The sequence below is a fragment of the Cavia porcellus genome, unplaced genomic scaffold (assembly GCF_034190915.1).
Source record: "Cavia porcellus strain 051 isolate PalLab524CR breed Dunkin Hartley unplaced genomic scaffold, mCavPor4.1 scaffold_6, whole genome shotgun sequence".
In the NCBI taxonomy this organism is placed as follows: Eukaryota; Metazoa; Chordata; class Mammalia; order Rodentia; family Caviidae; genus Cavia; species Cavia porcellus.
In genome coordinates, this window is record NW_026947489.1 from 63,490,437 (window position 1) to 63,515,617 (window position 25,181).

A 25,181-nucleotide genomic window follows, 5' to 3' on the forward strand; every position below is an offset into this window, starting at 1 on the left:
CAATCCCCAATTGATAAGCAATTCTACCTTATTCTGCCTAAGCCCTAGACCAGCGGAGATTCTAGCATGATATTTTGGGAGCAGCCCTGACCAGTGTCGGTCGACTTAAATACCAAGTGTCCAAATACCGAGTGTCAATTTGATGTTTCTGCTTGTAGTGGCTCAGGCCAGAGTTGCAGGCATGGAGCTAGACATGTTCAGACCAAATGTGGTGTGTGTGTGTGTGTGTGTGTGTGTGTGTGTGTGGTTTACTGTGGATCAAACCAAGAGCCATGGCACTGAGCTACACCCTAAAATCTCTGTATTTTTTTTTATTATTATTTTGAGACAGCATCTCCCTAAATCTTGAAGTTGTTCGGGCTGGGCAGGAACTTGCAATGTTCCTGCCTCAGCTTCCCACAGTTTTGGGATCATGGGTGTGCACTACCATGCCTGGTGCAAACACACAGTTTAAAGTGAAGCAGACAGGACCTGCTTGGGTTGGGTTGCCTTAAGGAGACAAAAAGAAAGTGTTGTCAATTATTTCAAAAGCTCTGAGAGGCTGATTTGAGATGGGCACCAAAAAGTGACCTTGTTCACAGCGGCTGGATTTGTGAAGAGAAGCTGCTAGACAAGAACAGCTGTGAAAGTGCTGGGAACGAATAAATCTGGCTCCACACAAGGGAGAGGGTACTGTTCCACTGACAAAGCCAGGCTGATAATCCCTCTGCGAGGCCAGGAGCCTCTCATACTGCCCAGGCCCACGTGCTTCCCAAAGGGCCCTCGGTCAGGCATTTTTGATGTCTCTCTCTCTGTGTGCTTTGCCTCACGTCTTTTTGTGCTCCAGGATAAACATCTGCCTATCTCAAATCTGCCTACTCTCAGCTTCCCTCTGCTCAGAAAGTGCTCAGAATATTTGTTCAAGCCAAGCAGGAAATTCTGCACGTCACACACACTGAGTAAATGTGTACTAAGGGCAATTAAAGGTACTTGGTTCAGACAGGAAGGGAAGTAGCTTCTAATACTTTGTTTCACCTACTTCTTTGTTTCGCTTCTACCTTCTCCTGGTTCAGAAAGTGTGGCTCTTTCAGGCTGAGACCAGACAGATCGGGCTTACTAAACGTGTTACTGTTGTTGGCTGGCTGACTCCATTGTCCTCCTGCCTGGAGGTCCAGCACCCTCTTCCCTTCTCCTTCAAGCATATAGCAGGCCTGCAGGGGGCCTCAGAGCTCCCTGCCAGCCAAGGCACCAGGTTGGTCGTGGTTAGCTGACATTATCTTTTATTTAAACAGAAACAGTAGCCACTGATCTCGTTACATAATGTCCCTGGTATCCTAGGGTGTTAAACCAATGCAGTATCTACCCATCTGGGAGCAGTGACCTGACAACACTAATATTCACTAACACAATATTGCAGAAATGTAACAAGTTTAACTTTCTGATCCTTACTTAGAACTTTAGAGCAGGAAAAGAGGAGAAATCATTTTATTTCAACTTTATTTACCTATTTACTTATCTACTTACTCATGTAGGGCTAGGGCTTGAACCCAGAGCCTCAGCACACATGAGGTACGCAGTCTCCTGGTGACTACCTCTTGAACTCACAGTGATTCTCCTGTCCCAGCCTCCCCAGTGCTGGGATTACAGGCATGTACCACCTCAGGTAGCTCATTTTAAGCCATGCAAATCAATACCTTAAGGAGATAAAAACTTGCCCAAGACAACAGAGGTCAGATCTACAAACCAATCTTTTGATAATTGAAATATGTTTTTCTTTTCTTTTCTTTTCGACAGAGTCTTGTAGTTTAGGATGGCCTCAGACTCGGCAATCCACCTGCTTCAGCCTCTGGAATGCAGGGATTATAGGAGTGTGCCTCGAACCCTGGCCTCATTTCTTCTTAGACTAAGGATTAAATACTAAACCTTTCTTCTTTGCGATTCTTGTCTAAAAGCATTTTTTCATGATTTACCTTCCAAACTAACTCATTGTAAACAATGACAATACCCCCTTATTTACACTGAAAGTGAAACTCAAAGACTGATACCTACAAATGCATGGGGGGAGTTTTTGTTGTTTTGACTAACATTGGTAGTGAATTCACATTCAGTCATGCAATGTGTGGTACACTAACTGGAAACCATTCTATTGACCAAACAAATAAAAAATTCGCTGGTTGAAGCTGAGGGTGAAGAGCTGAGTAACCACCCTGGGTTTCCCTGCAAACCAGTATAAGGAAGGAGGCCAGAATCTCGGACTTCTGAAGCATCTCAAATCCTGGTAGCTGCTCAATAAAACATGCATTTTCTTTTCATTATTTTTTCCTTTCCCAAAATGTCAGTAATAACACGTGGTTTCCTCGGGGGAGTTGTTGAGCAGAGGCTGGGTGAAAATGTTGGCCTGCTCTCTTCCTTTGCCCTAGCCAGCTTTTTTAACCAAATTGACCTGTTTACCTGCTGGGAGACTCTGTCCCACTCCACCCACCTGGTGCCTACCTAGATTTCCCGACTGTCTGGAGCTTATTTTTTAACCTTCTCTTCCTTGAAAAGCACCACCCCACTGACCTAGAATGTGGGCTCCTCCCCTCTGGCCACCTTGACCATCCTACTCCTTCCTGAGTTACTCATCCTCCCTCTAAACGCCCGGTAAGCCAGCAGCCCCTGGGCCTTCCAACGCCCTTTTCCTACTTCTAACTCTCCGAAATCACTACTACTAGCCAGGCAGGGAAAGAGGGGAAAGTGTTTCTCTACAGCATCGGATGGCTGGGGCTGGCAGAGTCTTAATAAATGCAAGTACTGCGGGTCTGAGAGCCACTTTGCTAACTGAGGCTCTGGGTTAGGACCTGCTGGAAGCGCACGGGGGCATTGCCATCTGGCTCCACTCATCCCGCTGCTCCCTCCGCGCCCAAAGTCCAATCTTAACCTGGGGACAAGTCTCAAATCCAAACCGACAGCCTCCCTGCCTGGCTCGGGAGCCCACCCATCCTTGCCACCCTAACCCTCGCCCACCGGCGGGACCCCGCGCCGCTGCACCCTGCGCTCCCGAGCCGGCCCAGGGCAGGGGGTGGGCGGTAGGGAAGCAGGGGCGGAGTTCCGTCTTCCGCTGATTGGCTCCGTGCGGATGGGCTGCGGCCGCGCCGGGCCAACCCGCGGCGTGTTGCTAGGTGCCGGGCCGAGGGGATAGGCGCGGGGGCGCGTCCGTCACGGGGCAGCCCCCGACCCGGCCCGGGAGGGATGCCGAGCGGCGGCGGCGGCGGCGGCGGAGACTGTGGCTTTAAGAGCGCGCCGGGATCCCGCGAGCCAGCCGCGCCGCCCTAGGCTGCTGCGCACCCCGCGGAGCCGAGCCCGGCGCTGGCCGGACGGGCGCCTGCTACCGGGTGAGCGCGGCGGGGCGCGCGTGGGCGCGCGGTGGTCCCCGGCCCGGCCCGGCCCGGCCCTGCTGGCCCGGAGACCCGCTCCCGCGCACGGCCGCGGGCCCACGGCGAGGTCCTGCGTGGGGTCCCCCGGGGGGCCCGGGCGCCGGGGGCGGGAGCGGGCGCCGGGCCACGTGACCGGTTTGTTTACAAACACGCGGGGCCGCCGCGGGCTGCGCGGGAGCCGGGCGCGGAGCGGGGGTCGGGTCTGGGGACGGCCGGGTCGCGGCGCCCTCTCGGCGACTCCGCGGGGTCGAGGTGGCGCTGTGGACGCTCTCGGTCGCAGTGACGCTGCGCCTCCTCGGCGACCCCGGATCTGGGGCGCCCGGGGCGGGGAGCCGGCGCCCGCGAAAGTCCGCGGAGCGCGTCGCCAGCCCCGGCAGCGGGGCCCGGCCGGGTCCGGGCGCGGGGTGCGGGGTCCCGACCGCCTGGCTTGGCCTCGCCGGCCGGGCCGCGACTTCCCCCTCCGGCGCGGGCGGGGCACCTGTCCCGGCCGCTGTGCAGCGCGCCGCCTGCCCGACCCCGCTCCGCCGCCGCGGTTTCCCCTCCGGCGCGGCTGGCCTCCCACTGCGCGCCGCGGGGAGCGCGCGGAGCTGCTCCCGGCCGCGCTGGGCTTTCCGCTTTTCCGGCTCCTGTGCGTTAGTCTCTCCGCGACGTGGGAGGCTCTTTGGAGTGCATGGGCCTTTGGCGAGGAGAAAAGCTCACAGGGCCGCGAGCGGCGTTTTCCTCACCCTCCTGCTCCTTGTTCTATCAGCAAGACGGGGCTCCCGGTCGGTCGCAGAGCGTTAGGAAGGGTAAGGAGCGCCATCCCTGTGCCCACTCACAGGACGTTAGCAGTGCGAGGAATCCGGGGGGCTGAGGAGCGGACCCCCTCACTAGCTCAGCGGTGGGACCTGAAGTCACACGCGAGGTGCTCTCCAGTGGCCTCTGGGTGACAGAGATTGGATTCTCCCTTCCCCGCCTTTGCTTTTACCCAGTCTCTACCACGGGACCCCGAGGTGGGCCAGTCCTGAGCTTCCCTCTGTTCCTCACTTCCTTAGCACTTGAGGCTGAGTCTTGCCTCAGATGGAGGGACGTTTTCAGTCTTCTCCCCTGTGATAGATAGGAATGGCTCCAAGTTCGTTTCTTCGCGCGCGTATAGGCCCAGCCTGAGGAGAGCCGTGTAAACTTACCTTTGGCATCTTCCTGTGTCTCCTGCTGCCTGAGAGGGAGTCTCAAGCAGGACTGGGGTGGGGTTTTGGGGTCATCCCCTTCCTCAGTGGGGCTTTGACTTATCCGTTTAAGACTCAGTGACACCGTATCTCAGATCAGCCCTTGATTATCTCTGCTTGAGATAATCAAGCTTGGACATAGTGATGGAAAATAGAAAATAAACACCATGTGCAAGAATACTATTTTTCTGTCTTCCCTCTAGGAACATGGTTTTCAAACTTCGAGTGGGCTCCACCATAAGGAATAGGTTTTACAGCATTGTACCCAGATCCACAACTGACATAAGTTCCAGGACACAATAATTATTACCTTTACTACTTGCAGTATGTGCTCTACTTAATTCTTTTCTACATAAAAAATCAACTGCTAGTCATGACTCATTAATTTGATTTCCTAACTAAACAGGTCATGACCCACAGTTAGAGAAACATTAGTTGAAGGCAGAGGTCCCCAAAATTAAATATGCATAAAATGACCGACCTGGGTAGTGTTTAAAAATACAGTTTGTAGGACCACTTCAGAATTATTTTCAAGAGGGACACTGGAATTGGCATTTGAAATAAGTATCCACGAGGTTGTACTGCAGATGACTGATTAGAAACTGATCCAAGGCCGAGTTGGTAGCAATGAATGACGAGCATGAACTTGGATATGAAGTGCAGAAGTTAGGTGTGTGGCCCCCACCCCAAGGTCACCCGGCCTGATCACACTCAGCCTGGATTTTGAAAAGTCTAAGGGCACAGTATGGTTTGTTTTCAACTGCCATGCAGCAGTTGGTAAGAGACTGGCAGCCCTCCCTTCCTGCTCCACCCCAGCTCGCTTGAGGGCAGCTGCTCACTGTTCTGTGTGGCTGGATGTTTCTAGGTGCGCGGGGGCTGGGGCTGGGGTAGGGAGCTGTGCTGATGAGTTGCTGTTCTGTTCGCAGATTATGTGAGTTTTCCTTGTCATAATCATGTTAATGGCTTTGAGGCAGCAACTCAGTCATTGTTCCCCAGAGGATTAACAAACAATTGGCCAGCAGAAGGATGGGTTGATTTTGTTTAATATCTGCCCTGTGTAGCCTGGAGGGAAAGGCAGGCTGGTGGCTTTGTTTTTATCTGGGGGGTAGGGGAGTCAGTGTTTGTCTATTAGATGTTAATAAGAAACACAGGTTCCCACATCATGTTGCCTACTTAGCTTTGGTTCTCGGACAGCCCAGCTCCTATGGGCAGGTACATCTTGTTAGTCACCCAGTTTCTGATGCTGCTACCTCTGCCTTCAAGCATGAGCACATATACACCTGATGCAGCCACACATTTGATGTGTCTCCCTCTTCTTTTGTCCAAACATCTTGGTAGAAGAAATTTCTTTGAATTAATCAAAGCTTCAAGTTAGTTTCAAAAAGGACTCAATATTCCAAGTGCAAAATCAACTATGGTCCTTTTTGCCAAAGGTGTACTTTCCATGGGAACATTCACTAAAGGATTGTGTAGGAAAATTAACTTTAATAATGTTCAGTGTATCTAAGCTCATACTCAGAATGTTTAGTGTGAACATATGGGAAGCCAGAGAGCAACAAAAGCATGGCAAAATATAGGATATCTTAGGGTAGGAAAAGCAGAGGGAAGAAGTGTTCAGGGGAGACGCAGATGAAGGACCAGGATCAGTTTCCTTTGGAAATTAGCTCAGCATTTCCCTGCTAAACCAGTAGGTGCTCAGACGAGCTCTGGAAAATGAAGAGGCCATCGCTTTGGATGCCGGCCCGCAGTGATGGAAAGCCAGCCAGGGCCTGCAGGCTAACACTGTTTTGTTGGAGTCGACAGTTTCCAGTATGTTATCCTTCACAAAGGGCGCTGCACACTGGAGCCTGTCAAAGATTGCACCTGCCTGAATTTCCCTGGGAGCTGTGGCGAGAGGCCGGAGGGCTTACCAGTAGGCCAGTGTGTGCTGCTCTTCTGCTTCTGGTTTCCAGTGGTCCCCTTTGGCCTTCAGATATGACCCAGCCCCTTGCTCTGGAGGCTGTGTGTCGTCTGCCTCCCTTGCCTGGCCTCTCCATCTTCATCTCCTACAGGTCCCTGCGTGGTCCCCTGGCTCTTCCTGGGGTTTCTGGAACATGCTAACGGCCTTTGGTCACAAGCATTTTCTACTTTTGGTCCTCATTCCAGGATGGCCCTTCCCAACTTTTGTGTGGCCGACTCCCTCTTACCTGGGTCTAGAGGACATTGCCTCCACCCCTTGCCTTGCCTTTTATTTTTTTAGAACGATTAACTATTATCCTAAACACGCTGTTTGTTTAGTGGGACAGAGGACTGAGAGCTTTTCTGAGCTGCTCACTGCTGACAGTGTAAGCCCTGAGTAACACGTGGTAAAATACTGGTTGGTTGAATGAATGAATAAGAGGCGAAGTTTAAAGTTTCTAGAGTAGAAAATACTTTAAGAGAGGAAGAGGGAAAGGTAGTTGTCTCCTTTTTCCTGGGTTAAGATAGAATTTTCTAGTCCCACAACATTGGAGGCAGAAGAATTGCAAATCTGAGCCCAGCCTGGACATTTTAGAGACAGTGAGACCCTGTCTCAAACCAAAAAATGGGAACAAGGCTGGAGATGGAGCTCAGGAGGAGGCCTTTTTTTTTTGGAGACAGGGTCTGTAGTTTAGGCTAGCCTTGAATACACTATGTAGCGCAGGCTGGCTTGAAACTTATAGCAATTCTCCTGCCTCATCCTCCCAAATACTGGAATTACAGGCATGTGCCACCACACCTAGCCCCCTGGATTTAATCTCAGTCTAAAAAAAATGTCTTTCCAGAATTGCTCTTTTGGCAACTTGTGCTTTTCACTGTATCTTCCATCCCTTTATTTCATTTATAGATAGCCCAGCTCTCCAAGAGCTCTGTTGTTATCTTGCTGTAATAAACAACCCTTGCCTCCTCCACTGACCTTATTTGAGGCAGCGCCTGACACACATTAGCATTTCTATCAGTAATCACATTACTTTAATACCAGGGGGCACTTAGTAGGGCCAAGAGCCTGGGCTTCGGAATCAGAAAGAAATGGATAATTAGCTCTGTGACCTTAGACAATCTAAAATTCTCTTAATTTTTGTTCCTTATTTATAAAATGGGACTAATAATAGTTCCTACCTCACAGGATTTATGGCAGGATTAAGTGAGAATGCAGGGAAACCAGGCACAGAGCCTGGCACCTGAGAGGCACTCATGCTAGCTATTAATAACAGAACCTAATAATAATAATTGGATTCTTCTCCATTCCAGACCCATTGATGTGGGCATGGGCAGGTAAGAGGGTGGGCAGGTATCAAATCTTAAATTAGTGTAAGTTAAATGAAAGCCAGATATGGAAGAAGCAATGTATGGAAGTTTTCAGAAGGCCTCACTGTCCATTGTTCTTCTGTCCTTGGTTTTATCCTTAATGAAGCTGGGTTAAATGAAAGCTACATACTTAGGTCATATTATCTTAGCGCCTCCAAAAATTGTTCACTGAGATAAACTTTGATGTCTGTTGTTTGCTTTTATAGGAGGACACCGCCAGGGATGGTTCTATATTCCTTGTTTCTCCAGTTCTCTCTATGTGTGTGTTTTCTACAGTTCTTATAAAGATTTATGTTACTGAAGACTGTAGCTCCCATGTCACTTAATGTGCTCTGGGCATGGTGGTGTGGCTGAGGCAGGGTAGCACCAGCATGGGCAACTTCATGAGACCCTGTCTCAAAAAGTAAAATAACAAGGACTGGGCACACAGCTCAGATTTAGAGTGCTTGTCTAACTTGTGCAAGGCCCTGGGTTCAGTCCCTAGTACCAGAAAAATAAAAAAGTTTATGGGAGAAATTCTTTCAGAAGATAGTGCCAGGAAAAGCTTGCCTCTCCCAAGGAGCTGGTATGCTTTTTCTTTGTGGACAACTGGAAATTTATAACTGCTCATATTTCTCTTTTTGCTTTGGCTTTTAGGAGGTATGAAGCCAAATTTATGGCTTGGTTTTTAGTAACTATATAATGTCCTGCATCCTAACTTTTTCCAGTGTTAACCTTATACTTTTTATTTTTTAATTTTTTTTATTTATTTAGTCTTTATGAGGCAGGGTCTCACTATGCAGTTCAGGCTGGCCTTGAGCTCACTTTGTAGCCCCTGGTCTCAAACTTGGAACGATCTTCCTGCATCAGCCTCCCAAGTGCTGGGATTGATTACAGGTGTGAGACACCACACCCGGCTCAACCTTATACTTTTTAATTTCAGTTTTTTTTTTTTTTCCCCTTTTACTGGCCTTCACATTGGGCTATATTCCTGACCCTTTTCTTATTTTTAAAATAGGTCCTGCTAAGTCATGGAGTTGCCCAGGGTTGGTATGAAGTTGCAAATCCTCCTGCCTTAGTTTTGCAGAGTGCTGGGATAACAGTTGTATACTTTGCCTGCTTATTGTCTCTCATTTCACCTGAATGACTTATAAGTTAGGCACAAGCTGATTATGTGCTAGATTGGCACTAAAATGCATTTAGTGTTTCATTTTAGAGATCTGAACATTGAGGCTCAGCCACGCAGAAGGGCTTGCTTGAAACAGCACTCATTCAGGCAAAGCAGAGTCTAAATCATGCCTTTTGTTCCTTAGGCCACCTGCGTTCCTGCCACCCAGATGGAGCAACCCAACTCCTGTGCTCCTGTGTCCTGAGGGAATAGAACAGTTGGTCCTGACCCTTGGTCTTGAGAATGTTGTGTATCTAGACTTGATGGTAGTGATCAGAAACTAGATCACCAGCTCAGGATGAAGTTAGTGTCTAATGTCCAGAGCCGCCTGCCCACATCTCCCGAAATAAAGAGGGTTCGGCCTACAGGTGGCAGTTGAGTGCCACTGAGGGCTCAGGAAGGGTCTTCACCTGGTCCTTGTCAAAATAATTGTTACTTATTGTCACTTTTTTGTATTTTAAGGCGGGGTTACTTCATATAGCCCCATGGCATTGGATTTGAGGCAGTCGTGCAGCCTCAGCCGCCTAACTACTGCCGCACCTGGCTTCAATTTTGTTTTAACCTGATGGAAGTCCTGGGAGCTATTGAGCTTCCTAATGACCTGCTTGTCTTCTGTTTGGGAGTCTTGTACCCAGGGCTAGGGTGGGCGCATAGGCTTGAGCAGCATCTCGCCGCTTGTGAATATTTTGATGCCTGTTTTTTTTTTTTGTTTGTTTGTTCGTCTTTTTCGTTTTTATCGGTACCAGGGATCGAACTCACGAGTGCACACTTGCAGGCAGGCGTTTATGCCGCTGAGCTAAATCCCCAGCCCCTTGATGCCTGTTTTGAGTTAGAGAAGAATTGAACCTCTGCCCTAGCCCTGAAAGTCAACCCTGGTTTTATTTTCCTGGGTAATAATCATTTGACGGCTAGTAAAGCCTTTGGAAGATAAAGATGGATTAAGCCACAGGCCCTGCCTGGAGAGGATAGTCTGATCAGAGAGACAGAGGGGTGTGTATGAACCGGCAGAGTGCGAGGTGGAGAGGCCTTACCCAGAGGGTGTGTGCAGTGTTTCGGGGTTAAGAATGAAGAGGCGTTGAGTGTGCAGGAAACTCCAGGGAGACTGTACTCAAATGGCCTGGAAGTGAGGGAGCACACGGACGGGAGAGCCTTGGCCGGCAGGGTCCGTGACGCCACTGCTGTGCTTCAGAGCTGCTCTGTGCTGTGCATAGGCTGTGACTCTTGATCCAGGTAGCATTCTTAGGGATAAAGAGTTAGGAACCTGAGCTAATTGACGGGCATTAAAAAGGGTCCTCAATCGGTGTGGTGGCCTGTTATCCCTGCTACTTGTAAGGATGAGGTAGGAAGATCCCAGTTTTTTGTTTTTTTGATTGAGCCTCGCTGTGAAGAACACTGAAAAGAGTCTGGGGAAGTAGCTTAGTAACAGAGTGAAAGGAGGCATCTCTGTGGGGCATGTGACGCGCATGTGTGAGCCTAGCACACAAGGAAACATCCAGTGCAACCCAACAAAAACCCAATGCACAACTCCCCCAAAAACCAAACAAGCATGCAAAAACTATCTTCAGATAATCGCAAATCTGGCTGCTGTGAGGTTTCCTCAGCCTGATCAGAGGCCTACCAAATCATAATTTTCGGAATGGAAAATCTGTAATAAAAACAAACAGTAATGTTTTATCTGCCCCCAATATTTCCTGTTTTTTTTTTTTTCTGTTCTTCCCTGCATTTCTTTTTTATTTATTTTTAAATTTTTCAGTACTGGGGATTAAACTCAGGGCCTTTTCATTAAATTACAGCCCCACCCCATTTTTTATTGTGAGATAAGGTCTCTGTAAATTACCCCAGCTGGGTGGGAACTTGTGATTCTCCTGCTTCAGCCTTCCGGAGGGCTGGGAATGTAGATGTATCTGGCTCTGCCCACCCTCCCCAAGGCAGCAAACTCCACACAGGGCCACAGGAATTCTGCAGACTGCGAGGGTCCCTCTCAGAATCATTGCCAAGTGGATCTTAAGGTAGGAATGAATTCTCTTTCAGTATTTGTTGTGTCAGTGTTGAATACATGTTCTATATAAGCCTAAATTAAATGGGACTTTTTGTTTATTTTGCTCATGAGGCTTAGTTTTCTTCAGGATTTGAGGAGAAAAGTCATCTTGTTCTAGCCTTAGAGTTTATAATTCCATTAAAAAGGACGAAAAACTAGCAGTGTTTTTGGTCCCTAATCTATTGTCTTTCTGTGTTGTTTTGTCTTTCTCTTGTGTTTTTTCTCATTTTTCAATTTAATGTTGAAGCACTGAATGTGATAGTTTTGCTTTTTTTGAGACTGGGTCTCCCTGTGTAGTTTGGGCTGTCCGTGAACTTGCTGTGTAGTCCAGACTGGCCTTGAACTCCAAGAGATCCTCCTGCCCCAGCCTCCCAGAGAACTACAGGCGAGTGCTACCATGACTAGTTTGTTTGTTTGTTTGTTTGTTTGTTTTTGAGAGGGAGGGAGCTTTGAGACAGGATCCAGGCTATGCACACCACCCCCACTCCCATACCGGGATGGAACCCACAACCTCATGCCTGCCAGGCAGGCACTGTGCTACTGAGCCACATCCCCAGGCCCCCAGGCTGGTTTTGAACTCAGTGCCTCACCCTTTTGGGTGCTGAGATTCCAGGCATGAGGCAGCCTCCAGGCATGGGGCAGCCTCCAGGCCTGACTGCTGGGTGATGGTATTTTAAGGGAACCTGACATCTTTATTTAGCTAACTTAGAGCAGTGGTGGCAAACTTAGGACATAGTGCTGTATGCAGCGGGTTGTTAGTGTCGTTGAAAGCTAAGATTCACCATCACTGGTCTAGAGACTTTCCCTTTCTGCCTCCAGCCCTGGAGGGCTCCAGGAGCCAGGATAAACTTCTCAGACTCTCCCTCTGGCTTTAGGAGGAGGAAGAGATTTGAATCTTGGTACAGGTCTAGTTTTTTCTAGTTGTGTGACCTTGGGCAAACTGTCTTCTCTTGTGCCTGTTCCTCATCTAGAAAACTAGGTTGCATCAAAGGTGTGTAGGTTTTTGTTTATTTTGTTTTTTGGAGGCAGGCTATTGCTAAGTTGTCCAGGTTGTCTTTGAACTTCAGATCCTTCTGCCTCAGCTTCTAGAGTAGCAGAGATTACAGGTTATGTGTATGTGTGTGTGTGTGTGTTGGTTTTTTTTTTTTCCCAGACAGGATTACTCCATGTAGTACAAGCTGGCCTTGAACTCACTTTATAGCCTAGACTAGCATCAAATTTGTAGTGATCCTTCTGCTTCAGCCTCCCAAGTGCTGTGGTGACTGGAATGCATTACCACGCCCGGGTTTTAAAAAAATTGTTTGGTGGGAAGATTGAAGTAATGCATATCATTGTAGGATCCCAAGGCTTCTTGCAGTGACTCCAAGACCTCACTTCTCCCTCCCCCACTTCCCATCCCATCAGACAAGGCCTTCTGAGCTCTACTTCATGCCAGGCTTTGGTCTGGGAATGAGGGGTGATTGACCAGGCATAGTCTTTGGTCAGGAGTGGCTCCCAATCTAGTGAAAAAACCAACCTATAAACAACTAGCTTTATGGAAGTTTCTTCTATTATGTGTAAAAGTATATTATATTTGGCAAAGTGCATGTCTCCCCTTGAGATTTTCAGACCTGAGAGGAAAAAGGCTTTAATTCCTTATCTTTTTTTTTTTTTTTTGTCTTTTTCCTTTTTATCGGTACCAGGGATCGAACTCATGACTGCCTGCTTCCAAGGCAGGCACTTATGCCGCTGAGCTAAATCCCCAGCCCCTTTAATTCCTAATAAAATCTACCTGCTATTTCCATACTGAGAAGAAATTCAGAATTTTACTGGGGAGTAAATTTCCAGGCTGGCCTCCAATTTACAATGATCCACCTGCCTCACCCTCCCAGAGTGCTGGGATTATAGGCATGGCCCACCACATCCAGTCCTAGTTGAATAATTTCTAAAACAAAAGATGCATATGAGTCTTTGGGATGGTGATGACTGGGTATTTAGACATAGGATCCTTTTAAGTGTCTCTTGGCATTTTTACTATCGAATTTTTAAAAGTTCAGTTTCCAAATTCTGCTTGTGGGAAGGCAGGGTGCCCAGCCACAGATGAGAGACCCTGGGAGCTTTGGGTTCATTTGAATTGGGAAATGAAAGTGAGAAAGCCAGAGGCACAGTGCTGGCCGGCCGTAGGCAGAACTGCATTGGCAGGTTGAGGACCAACGGTTTGTAGTTAATTGGGGCCCCAGCTGGGCCCTGGGGGAGCAGCTGGTGAAGAGGAATCAAGGGCACACAATTCTGCTAGTTCAGAAAGACTTGCTTTCAGCAGATACTTGAGTTTGGGATCCGAGTACAGTTAAATAATCAGCTAAGAAGTAGAAGTGTAGTGGTCAGTAGTGCTGAGAGTGTGGAATCGCAGCTGATTCCATGGGAATTGGGGTGCTCCAGGAGGGTTCCCTCCTGGTGAGATCCCTCCTGAGGAGGGCCTTGGCTCTCACTCTCTATGTCCTTGTTTTCCTGATCTCCCACACAGTTATTTTCCATTGTAATTCAAGTGTTAGCCCTGTCTGGGGCCAGAGAAATGGATCAGATCCCTTTATGGGCCACAGATCATGGGAAAAATTGTCTTTGCTGTATTTTAACCAGGCTTCCCATCTGAGCATGATCAGATAGAGCAGGAAGGCCTGATGGTGAGAAGATTGGTACCTTTTGAGCCAGAGGCACAGGCCAGGTGTGGGGCTCTTCCTGGGGAGCAGAGGCCGGGCTGAAGATGGCCTCTCTTTCCTTTTCTCTTTTGTTTTTTGAGACCGGGACTTACTCTGTAGCTCAGGCTTACCTTGAATTTACTGTGTAACTCAGGTTGGCCTTGAACTCACAGTGATCCTCCTGCTTCAGCCTCCTGATTGCTAGGATCACAGGTATGGGCCACTGCCCAGCCTCTCCTTACTTTTTCTTAGTCTGGTCTAGAAAGGTCATTTAGACCGTGGAGTGGGGTTGTGGGACTGCCTTGGGAGAAGGCTCTGTCTGGAGTTCTCCAGGGGTCCACAGACACAGCCATCCAGGTAGGGTCACTGGGGAGGACATCCCAGGGGGACACTGGAGTGTGAAGGGCCAGTGGATGCAGAATCAGAAGTGCATCAGCTCTCAGGTGCCCACCAGTTTTAACCAGCAGCCGTGCTAATGCTGAGTTTTGGTACTTCCTGATTTAGTGAGGTGGCATCAAGAGTTTATTGACTTTTTAACTTTAAGGCATATTGTTGGTGTATTCCATGTAATGCCCAGAATTACGTTTTTTAAGAAGTACCAGATAGTGCAAACTAAGAAGATTGGAAAAAAAAAATACCAGTTTTACATGGCAGCATGGTTTTTGTTTTTGTTTTTGCTTTTGGAGATAGGGTATCACTATATAGTCTAGGCTGATCTTGAAATTTCTGTGTTCAAGGCTAGAATTTGAAATCCTTCTGTCTCAGCCTCTTGGGTACTGAGATGTAGGTGTGTGCCACCATGATTGGCTGAGAGTTACTCATTTTACTCAATATTTTTAAAGAATCTGGGGAACTGTGAGGGGTGTCCCTTTCCCCGCCTAGTGAGGACACAAGACTCATGGACACAGTCATGAAATGCAATTCCAGAGGAAGATGTGGTTTCTATACGTTGGGAAAGGAAGTCACCAGCTCCGCTTAGAGGCATATTTGAGGTTGGTATTAAGGGGCATAGAGGCTTTGCTAGACGCAGGAGGTGAGTTATGACATTGCAGGCTGCTGAGATGACTTGGGTAGAAGTTTTGAGTAGTGACTGATTTCTCCTGTTGGGAGGCCATGCGACCAGCAGAGCTAAGCCCTGCTCTTGACTGGTTCAACCATGTCCTGGAGACTTTAAAACATTAGAGATGTGATGAGAGTGTGTTTATAAAGAGGATTCTAGAATGGCTGGGGAGGTGAGAACTGAGTCAGTGCCTAGTCCAGTTAGGAGGGGGCAAAGTCCATGGGGACAGGATGGAGCTTACTGGTTACTGTGTGATGATGACATGGGGTCTGGACCAGCTGGGCCGAGTGGCACACATCTGTAATCCCAGCACCTTGGAGGCTGAGGCAGGAGGATGGTTGTGAGCTTGAGACCAGCCTGGCTTACACAGTGAATTCAAGGCCACTCAATTATATAGTAAGACCCTGTTTCAAAAAACTCCACAAAACAAAAACAAAACAAAACAACACAGAACCAGTTGTGTAGGGCACAAATGAAATGCCATATAGAAGGATGAGAGAGAGGAAAGTGTTTCCTGCTTGAGCAGCTGGACCTTCATGAAGATAATTGGGGTGGAGGTGATGAGAGGAAGAGACACAATGATGTTGGTTTGTGCTTTTTTTTTCTTTTCCATACTACAGGAACTTTTTCTTCCCTCTGCTGCTAATCAAACCCAAGCCCTTAGTGCCTACAGGCTATATCTCTAGCACATTGGAGGTAGCTTGAAGGGCCTTCAGGGAGCGAGTAGTGGAGTCCTTTAGAAAAGACCTCTTAAGAGTAAAAGGCTCGAGAGGCTAAGAGAGAATGCTGGGGAGCAGGCAGGGAGGACTCCAGGTGGAAGCATCCCTCAGGCGAAAGATGGAGATTGAGGCTTGGAGAAGTAGTAGAAGTAGGAGGCCAGAGATGTTAATGTGCAGTATTAGGGTTGGACTTGGGATATTGGAGACTGCCCATATTTTTGTTACTCAAGATCCTGATTGTGACAGATGATGCTCGGTAGGCATCACCAGAAGGCACACCCTAGTGACTCTCTGCCTCTTGAGAATCTGCATTATCTCAGGGTCCAGCAAAACCGTGGGACATTCGTGTTTTTGGCTTTCCCTGTTCCCTCTTCCCAAAGTGCACTTTGGTGTTTGTCACTTTTTTTTTTTTTTTTTTTTTTTTTTTTTGTGGAGGAGCACTCCAAAGAACTGTTGTGCCAGGTGTAAAGGTGGCTGAGGCAGTCGTGCCAGGCGGGAGGCTGAGGCAGGAGGATTGCTTACAAATTTGAGGCCAGCCTGGACTACATGGCAAGACCCTGTTGCAAAACAAAACAAAACAAAACAAAACCAAACAAAAGCAGAAACAGTCATGCAAGATGGTTACATGGTAGGAATTCCTGGGATATTCTGAGGCTCTCGAATATTGGATTGTTTGTTTATCATCATCTTTACAGCCACTCACAGGAAAATTTCTGTCAAAATCTACATCCTGAATGACCAAAATGCTTTTATTTTATAGGGTATATAAACCATGTAATATTTTCTCTTGCCCTGATGACTTGGAGCTCAAAGCCAAATTCACAACTGAACTTACAGTAATTATTTAGCAGTTTGACAGCATACATTTCTGTCTAGATTGTCCATTTGTTTTTTTTTTTGATGCAGGGTCTGTGTAGTCCACGCTAGTCTTCAACTCACTATGTAGCCTAGGCTGGCCTCAAACTCTCTGTGATCCTGCTGCCTCAGCCCCTTGAGTGCTGGGATTACAGGCGTGTGTCAGTACTCGTAGCTCCATTTGTTTGTAATTTGGGTATCTTAGTCTTAGTCTATTATTATAGTCTATTATAAAACTTTCTGTATTATTTATTTGTTCTCCTAAGTCAACTCAAATCCTTTTTGGAGTTTGGATTTGCACAAGAAAAAAAAATGTTGATGAACTTTAGGCAAGGGTCCTTAGTAACCCTTCTTCAGACAGATACTTTGAGACCATCCCGTGGTTTATTGCCAACCCCAATAGGATTAAAGCCTGATCTACCTGACAAGTATCTAGTAACAGCTGCTCCTAAATAACTAGTAAATGCTGGGTATGGTGGCATACACCTGTAATCCCAGCACTTGGGATGCATTCTTTGCTCTGCTAGCGGGTTACAGCGGCTGTCATGTTATATGACCTCGCTGAAATCGAGGTCTTAACCAAGTGAACGTTGGTGGATGGCTCTGTAGCTCTGGGGCAGGATTCAGCTGACAGCTATCATTACAACAAGGAATCAGGACTTTAAAGAGCTGAAGGAATCTGAGAGACCATGTAGGATTATGGTGTACAGATAATCCCCCAGAAATCAAGACTAGACTCTATACCGGGGTTGAGATGAATGGTTGATTCGAGCTTTTTAGAATATTTTATTTTATTTTATTACATTTTTGTTTTGTTTTATGGTACTGGGAATTGAACTCGGCACTTTCCACTTGCCAGGAAGGTGTTTATGCCACTAAACTATATCCCCTGATTTGGGCTTTTTGAAGAAGACCTTTTTGGCCCTATCCATCCTGGCTTTTATTATCAGCTCAATAGATTTGAAGTACCTCTGGGGTCAGCACTGTAAACAGGTGTCTATAAGATATTGATACTGATTTTTCCTGTGTTACATATCAGCTCATGACAGTTTTTTTTGGAGGGGTAGGTACTTAGAGATTGCACTCGCCAGGCAGACACTTGTGCTGCTGAGCTAAATCCCTAGACCTGGCTCATGACAGCCTTTTTTCGTACCAGGGATTGGACTTACAACCTTGTGCTTGCCAGGCAGGCACTTAGGCCACTGAGCTAGATCTCTGGCCCTCATGACAGTTTTAATAAGTTTACAGCGATGTTTTCAACAGTGGCCCCATCTTCAGATTAACACAGTCAGTGCACACCAAAGGTGACTGTCCCAAGGCACAGAGTGGCGGAGTGTCTGTTTGAAGTCTCATCAGGTCCTCAGTGAAGCCACAGTGCGCCTGTAAATGGACAGGTTTAGGCCTTAGCCTACTGGCCACTGTGAATCAACCTAGGGCTGAGGGACGCTGTTCCTTTGGTCTTACAAGTAGGAGCCAGCCCTGAGCCCTTTCTGTCTCGCTGGTAAGGAAGCCAGTAGCTAACCAAGGTGATTAGCTGTAATCGTGTGCCCAGTACCATCTTTGAGGACCTCCTGGCATCGTCGCATTTGATTCTTAGTTCTCTGCCAGGAGACTGGCCCTGTGGCCTCCTTTCAGGTTGTCATCCAGCTGATGAGAAGCCCCCAGAATGTCTTCAGGATCCTTTGCCTCTGGATCCCGCGATGTAGCACTAACTATGCTGTGGCCTCCTTCTCTTGTCTGTGGGCTAGAGGACCTGGCTGACTGTGCTGCCTGGACTGGGAGATTAGGCTGGGAAAGGACGAGAACTTTTCTGAAATAAAGTTTTCCAGAGTGTGTGTCTCCCACTGAACCCCTTACTGGTGATGGAAGCCAGGGCCTTCACACTGAGCTATATCTCTACCCCTTTCTGAATTTTGAGGCAGGGTCAGTCTGGATAAGTCACCCAGACTGGATGCTTCTGCTGTCTTAGCCTCCCAGAGTTGCCCTGTTTTGCCCTCTTCTGTCTCCCGGACCCAGAAACGGCTCACCCTGTGCTCTTTCCATGGCTGCTACCTCTTACCAGGCTTCTTGAGTTCCTCACAGATGGTTAAACAGGACGTGGTTACGCAGTCATGGTCCTGCCCTCCGGCCCTTAAAGTCCTTTTATGGCTTTCTGAGAAGGTTTTTTTTTTTTTTTTTTTTTTTTAGACTTAGACCCTAAAATGTAAAGAATAGCCATGGATGCCAATGACAGGCCTTCGATTAATATCTAGGAGTTGAAAGGTCATCTGAAGTCCAGGAGAATCATGGTTTCTTGGTGTCTCAGAATGAGAGATGGGTGGAAGTTGTGAGGGGAGCTTTGGGATAGATGGAGTGTGAGGCCCCAGGATGACCTGTGGCCACCTTCATTCCTTGGACAGGGAAGGAAGGGCCCTGTGTCCTATATTCCCCCGTGCAGGTAGGTGGCCTATTCCAGTCAGCCCCATGACGCAGAGGGAGTTCAGTCCAGTGGTGGCATTTGGCCCCTGCCCCGTGCCATCTGCTGATTTCAGGGGCACAGAGAGGACTTGGCATGGTCCCTGTCCTCTAGTATAGATGACAGACAGCAAAGGAATTCCAGTGTCAATAGAGTGGAGGTACAGGTAAACACAGAGGAGGGCCTGCTCAGCCCAGTGCTAAGGTGACATCTGAGCTGAGACTGGAGAGTAAGGGTCTGATGAGGAGAGGTGGGAAGGTTGTGTAGGACAATGGAATGGCACCCACAGAACTGTGCAAATGTGTTTACATTGGGGGAACCAGAGTTAGTTCAGATCACCAAACCCTAGGTACCTGAGAGCTCCCGTCATAAGCAGTGTCAGTGCACTAGGGGGTATGAGTGAGGGTGCATACCTGGAGTTTATCTAGGTATTATTGACCTAACATTGATATTATCTAGGTATTACTGACCTCAGGTCCAGAAAAGCTAAGTAATTTGTCCAAGTTCTTACTCAGCTAGTAAATGGTGGAGCTGGCATTGAAACTGCTTCTAATTCTTCTTTTTTAAAAACATCCATATATTTTTTTTTTATTTGACGCTAGGGATTGACCCTACTGGCACTCTACTACCAAGTTATGTCCCCAGATTTTCTTTTCCTTTTCTTGAGACAGTGTCTTCCTAAGGTGCTGAATTACCCAGGCTGGGCTTGAACTTGTGATCCTGCATCAACTTCCCAGAGTGCTGGAATTACAGGTGTGTGTCTGACTGTGAAGCTGTTTTTAATTTTTATTTACTCATATATTTTGGTACCAGGGATTGAACTCAAGACAGGCAGGCATGTGTGCCCTGGAACTAAATCCCTGGCCCAGAACCTACTTTTTAAATAGACAAGAGCTACTGAAATGTGGATGGTAGATGAGAGGGAGAAGTTCAGGAGTCTTCAGGGCTTGCAAGGGAGCTGCTCCCCGGTACCAGTGCATTCTGTGGCTCCTCCAGCACTGTCATCCCGTGTCATCTTGGAAAGGGGTTCCGAGGTCTGGAGGGATGTCCTGATGGTACCCTTGGAGGGTAAAAGTACCCTAATGGGAGGAGCAAGTCACCATTCCACTGGGGTGAATCTGCCTGCACACAGACTTCAGCTTCAACTTGAACTTTTGTTTTGTTTTCCTCTTTTTATTTTTAAGTAGTAGCATCTGTTTTATTTTTCACTAACCACTAAAAATAATAGCTTATAATTATTTGTGTGTATTGTGTGCCAGTACTGTTTGAGCACTTAGGTCATCTCTTTTTTCTTTTCTTTCTGTTTTTGTTTTTGAATTGGTGTCTCAGGCTGACCCAAGACACCCAAACTGGCCTTGAGCTTGCAATCCTCCTGTCTTAGCCTCCAGAGTAGCTGGGATCATAGTCACACATCACCACACCCAGTTAGGTCATCTCTTTAATACTTAGCACACTGTGTAGGTTGGTATTATTTGCTATTGCTAGAGGTAGGGAAGCTGAGGGTCAGAGTGGTTGGATAACTTGTTGAAAGTCAAGCAGCTAGGGAGGAGTAGAACTGGTTTGTGAGATTCCAGAGCCCACTTCTGTTCCTGGTTTCACCTACGCACCACCAAAACACCCGAAGAAAACAGGAACATAGAGACAGATGTTGGTGGTCAGTCCTGCCCAGGTCTGCAGGAGTTGTTTCCTGTAGCAAGTTCTACCTGCACAGTCAGTTTCTGTGGCTGTGTGTGTGTGCGCGCGCCTGCATGCATGCGTGTCTGTCCAGCCTGAATCCATTTCACTCCTCACGTTCTTCATGGTGTAACTAAAGCAAGTGGACCTGGTTCCCTTCCCTGCTAGCCACACTCACAAGCTTGAGGCTTAAGTTCTAGTTGTCACTGTGATCTGTGGTAGAAGAAGCCCATCTGTCAGGTGGGCTGGTTGGGTTTGGCATGCGTCCCCTGTGCATTTGGCTCTTGAGGTGTTGTAGCTAAGATCTTTGTTTTTAATCATAATATTCTACATCTTTTCTTTCCATGCTGGTCAGTGTGAACCCGCTGAGGGTGGTAGTAAATCTTTCTTTAATTTCCACTGTGATGGATTATTAGTTCATTTAAAATACTGTTTAATCTATACATGTGCCCAGAGGCTTTTAAATATACAGTACATTTGATAATTGTTGGAAACCAGCTAGGACTTCACAAATAGTCATCTGGACTCATGAAGCCATAGACTCTGTGGCTCCGTTAACAGCACCAAAGTCCAAACATTAAAAGGTAGTGAGGTCTGCAGCTCTAGATCCCAAAGTTCCCTTCTTTATAGGAAGTCAACCTATTTTATTTTCCTAAGAATCAGCTTTTAAAGTTTTCCCTCAAAAGGGAGATAGACAGCACTAGGTGATAACTTCTCTGGCTCTGGCTCACAACTTGTGGACCTCAACCAGCCTCCTTTCCCTTCCTGCCCCTTCCTTCATCCTTCCTGTTCATTTTCTAGCTTGCCCTGGGGCTGGTGTCCCAAGCTGCATTGAAGGAATGGGAGGGGAGAGGGCCAGAGTGAGTCCTTCGCAACCAAGGCTAACACCTGTGGTGTTGGATTTGTACGATTCTCTAGCACCAGACAGCTCAGGCCGTGCTCAGGCAGTGGACTTTTCTCTTGTCTTTTTATGCTCAGAGCCATGATGAGGAATGAATGAATGAATGAATGTGTGTGCATGGGTGTGTGTTTGTGACATATTGACATCTAATACAGACTGTAAATGCCTGTTCTGCAGAAGGTAACTCAGTAAGTTTGGGGATTTGGATTTGAAGCTGAGAATAACCAGAAACCTGCCTGTGAACCTTTTTTTTTTTTGGTTTCCTACAGAAGAGAAGTGAGAAAAGAAATAATTGTACTCCAGGGAAATGCATAATTTAGAAGCTGTCTGCATGCATAAGAAAACAGACTCTGTGGCTGCTCTGTAAATGGGGAGAGGCAGCCAGGGTCATTGTTTCCCTTTCTCCCCTGGGTGTTTGTGTAAAAAGATGGCCCAGTGCTTCCCTTGCTCCTGCGCTCCTATGGGGCAGCTAGGCCCTGGCCTTCAGAAGCATTTGGCCCTGAGGGAGCCTTCCGCTCTCTTTCCCTCCCCTTTCTGGACAGCCTTCTTTCTGCCAGGGGAACGGGGGTATGGAAAGGTTGAGGGTATTTCAGGAAACCTCAGTGGGGGTGCCTGACTCTGCCACCTGTAACCCTTCAGCATCCAGTGGCTTTGTTCACCATGGGCTTTGGCCCTTTCCCTTCAACCCCTGCCCCCTCATCCAAGGGATAGTCAGGATGTGACGAGGGGCCTCTGGTCCAAGGGTTCATGCATGTATTTTCCTCTCGTGCACTCTCAGTCATTTCTCCCTTCTGTGTCTTTCAAACATTTCTATACTGTTCAGTTTAACCCAATTTCACATCTCTAAAGATAGTAGAGGAAGACCAAGCAGGGATGACTTTATGCCCTGATCCTTATAGGTGTGTATCTTCAGAGCATCTCACATCTAATCTGTTACCTTAGATATGGAACCTGTGTGGTTCAGGGTTGCAGGAGGGACATAGTCTCATAATAGGTAAGGTCTAGCAACCACTGTGGTCTTTGAGCCCAGGACTTGGCAGTAGTGTTGCCATGAGAAGATAGACAGTATTGCCATATATCAAAGTCTCAGGAGTGGGGAAGGGGCACCAGGAGGTGAGCAGCTTCTCTTTGATACTTCTGTAGATGTGGGTTGGTGTGTGTGTGTGCTTGGGTTATTGGGTTTGTTTGTTTGTTTGTTTGAGACAGGGTCTCACTTTACAGTCTAGGCTGGCCTTAAACTTGTGGCAGTCTTCCTGCCTCAGCCTCTCATGTGCTGGGATTACATGTATGTGGCATCACACTTGGCCTGTTGAATTGATGGGGATTTAACTGAGCTCTTTAGACCTGAGGGTTCTTATTGGTTTGACTAAATTTATTTTTTCAGTACTGAAACTTGAACCCATGCATGTTAGGCAGGTATGCTACCACTGAGATACATTGCTGCCCTAAGCAGCTTCTCCTTGGAAGAGGTGGTTTCAGTGAGGTTTAGAGGAGAAGGAAGACTACGTAAATGCACAGGTGCATGGATCCCAGACACAATGCAGCAAGAAAGATCTGATTTTGTTTTTCTTCCTTCCCCATCTCTCTAAATAATTTTATCTTCAAAGCATGACTCAGGTGTTAATTAACACTCAGGGCTCTCCTGGGAGATTGGCAAGTGGGAACATTACCCCCATTAGTGAAGTCCTGGGAATAGATGGGTGCCAGAGCCCCAGAAGGGTGAGCCAGTGAGAAGCAGAGTATCTGCAGCCTCAGGGCCCTGCCTTTCTGCTCGCTTGGTCACCCTGAGAGCCTCCTCACTTTCTCAGTGTACGTGGGTTACCCTAGAATAAGAGCTGAGAAGATATTAGAGGTGTTTGGTATTGTGGGATAGGTCTGGGAAGTCTAAGGGTTAGGGAGAAATTCTGGGAAAATTCACTGACCTTGTGATTTTCAGTTATAGGAGGCTGAGTATACCATTGATTTCATTCGTTTACTAATCTTTCTTTGAAAACATGCCAGGCATCAGTTTTTGAACAAGGTGTTACAAATAAGGGGAGTCACTTCTCCCAAACCAGTTAGCTAGCTTTTCAGGGTCCTGCTGATTGAGAATTTGATCCTTTGGGTTCTGGGCTCAGCCTCTTAGGCAAGGCTGATACAGGCAGATAGATGGTAGTTTCTCCCAGCGTCTGAAAATTGATGGAAATACGTATGTGATTACTGAATGCTGAGCCCTCTTTCCACAGCTGGGTGTGGGGGTAGATGTCTTCAGGCCTCCCTCAGGGGCTGTTCATGGCTGTCTTCAGTCCTGGCCATTGCCTGGAGATGGTGATGATGATACTGGCTTGCTAGGTACCTGGGTAGCTGCTGAAAGTGCTGAGCTGATCCTGAATCTCCAGCTTTCGAAAAGCAGCAAGACTGGAGAGATTTCCATTCCATCCATTGGGCAGCTTGGGCACGGTGCAAAAAAACAGATGAAAAGGTGTTGCATTTTATCCTGCTGGTGTTGCACCTCTGGGTGACACTTGGATGCTGCTTGTGTTAGAAGAAGACTCCGATCACTAATGCTGTTTCCCTTCCCTTGGCACTGCAGGCTGCTGAGAACCAGTCCTAGACCTCTGCTTGAGGGTCCTTGCTCTGAAGACGTCACCAGTGTGTGGAGCCTGCCCCACACCACCCCCTGCCAAACCACGGCCTTTACCTGTGTCTTCCGGTGTTTCCCGTGCGACCCATCCTGTGGGAGGGCCTCGTGGGCGGCCCCAGAGTTCACCCCACGCTCAGCGGCGCCAATGGTGAAGATGACGAGATCCAAGACTTTTCAGGCGTATCTGCCCTCCTGCCACCGGACCTACAGCTGCATTCACTGCAGGGCCCACCTGGCCAATCATGATGAACTCATTTCTAAGGTACACGCTCCCTGCAGACCTTTCCTGCCTACCCCTGGGGAGGGCACTTGGGGCTGCTGAGGTTGCAGAGGTTACAAGCTCTCCTGAGACCAGGATGCTGTTCCTCGCTACAGGCACAGGAATGGCCTGCCTTGTTTAACTGAGAAACAACCATGAGCTGTAAGGGCAGGGTAGTGGTTTACTTTGTTGTGCTGGAAATGAGAGATCTTCCTTGTTGGAAGCTTTGGGGGCTGAGAGCTTGCAGACCAGAGAAAGAAAAGGGCTAAAGAATATTGGAACCTTATGCCCAGCTTGCTTGGTGTAGGTTGGCAGATAAATTCTGTGAAGAGGGTTTTTTGTTTGGACAATGAATTGGAAGAGCTGTGGGGTCTTGTAGGTTTGTTGTTCTTGCTTTGCGCCTGGGGATTGAATCAAGAGCCTTCTCCGTGCTAAGCAAGGGCTCTATCACTGAGCTACATGTCTAGTCCCATTTTGGAGGGTTTATTAGCTAAGACCAGAGATCTGCTGGCAAGCCCCAGGGAGAGTTGTGAGGCCAGCGCATTACCAAAGCGAATGGCCTTTGGGGAAGAACAGAAGTGGCCTTTTGAGGAACTGACCCACTGGCCTGTGGAGGCCTTTAGAGCTTTTCCATGAAGTAATGTGGAATGATATTTGGTCATAATCAGAAAATCAGCCCTGTTTCTTCCCTTTGGAGCCTAAGCAACTGCTTGTAAAATTGAGGCTGGGGGTTACTAGGAAATAAACAAATCCAACATTTCAGTTGTGAAATCCAGGAACTGGATACTTCAAGCTTCATTCTCTGGGGAGCTTCCTCACTCCTGGCCCTAGATTCTCAGGGGAGGAGAAACTGGTTTTACTAGATTGAA

At 47.8% G+C, this 25,181-nt stretch overlaps 1 protein-coding gene across 2 annotated transcripts in view; it reads left to right on the forward strand.

The window, feature by feature from the left end:
• Nucleotides 1-3,202: 3,202 nt before the first annotated feature.
• Nucleotides 3,203-25,181, forward strand: part of Ypel2 (yippee like 2) — a 60,404-nt gene continuing 38,425 nt past the window's right edge. Inside the window, exons 1-2 of one of the 2 annotated variants that reach the window (XM_003469551.5) lie at nt 3,203-3,353; nt 24,003-24,315. In XM_003469551.5, the coding sequence (XP_003469599.1) occupies nt 24,199-24,315 (117 nt within the window). In that variant the 5' untranslated portion in view covers nt 3,203-3,353; nt 24,003-24,198. Of the gene's footprint in view, nt 3,354-10,919; nt 11,063-24,002; nt 24,316-25,181 lie in introns of those variants that run through there. The other variant, XM_063250868.1, reaches the window with a different exon arrangement.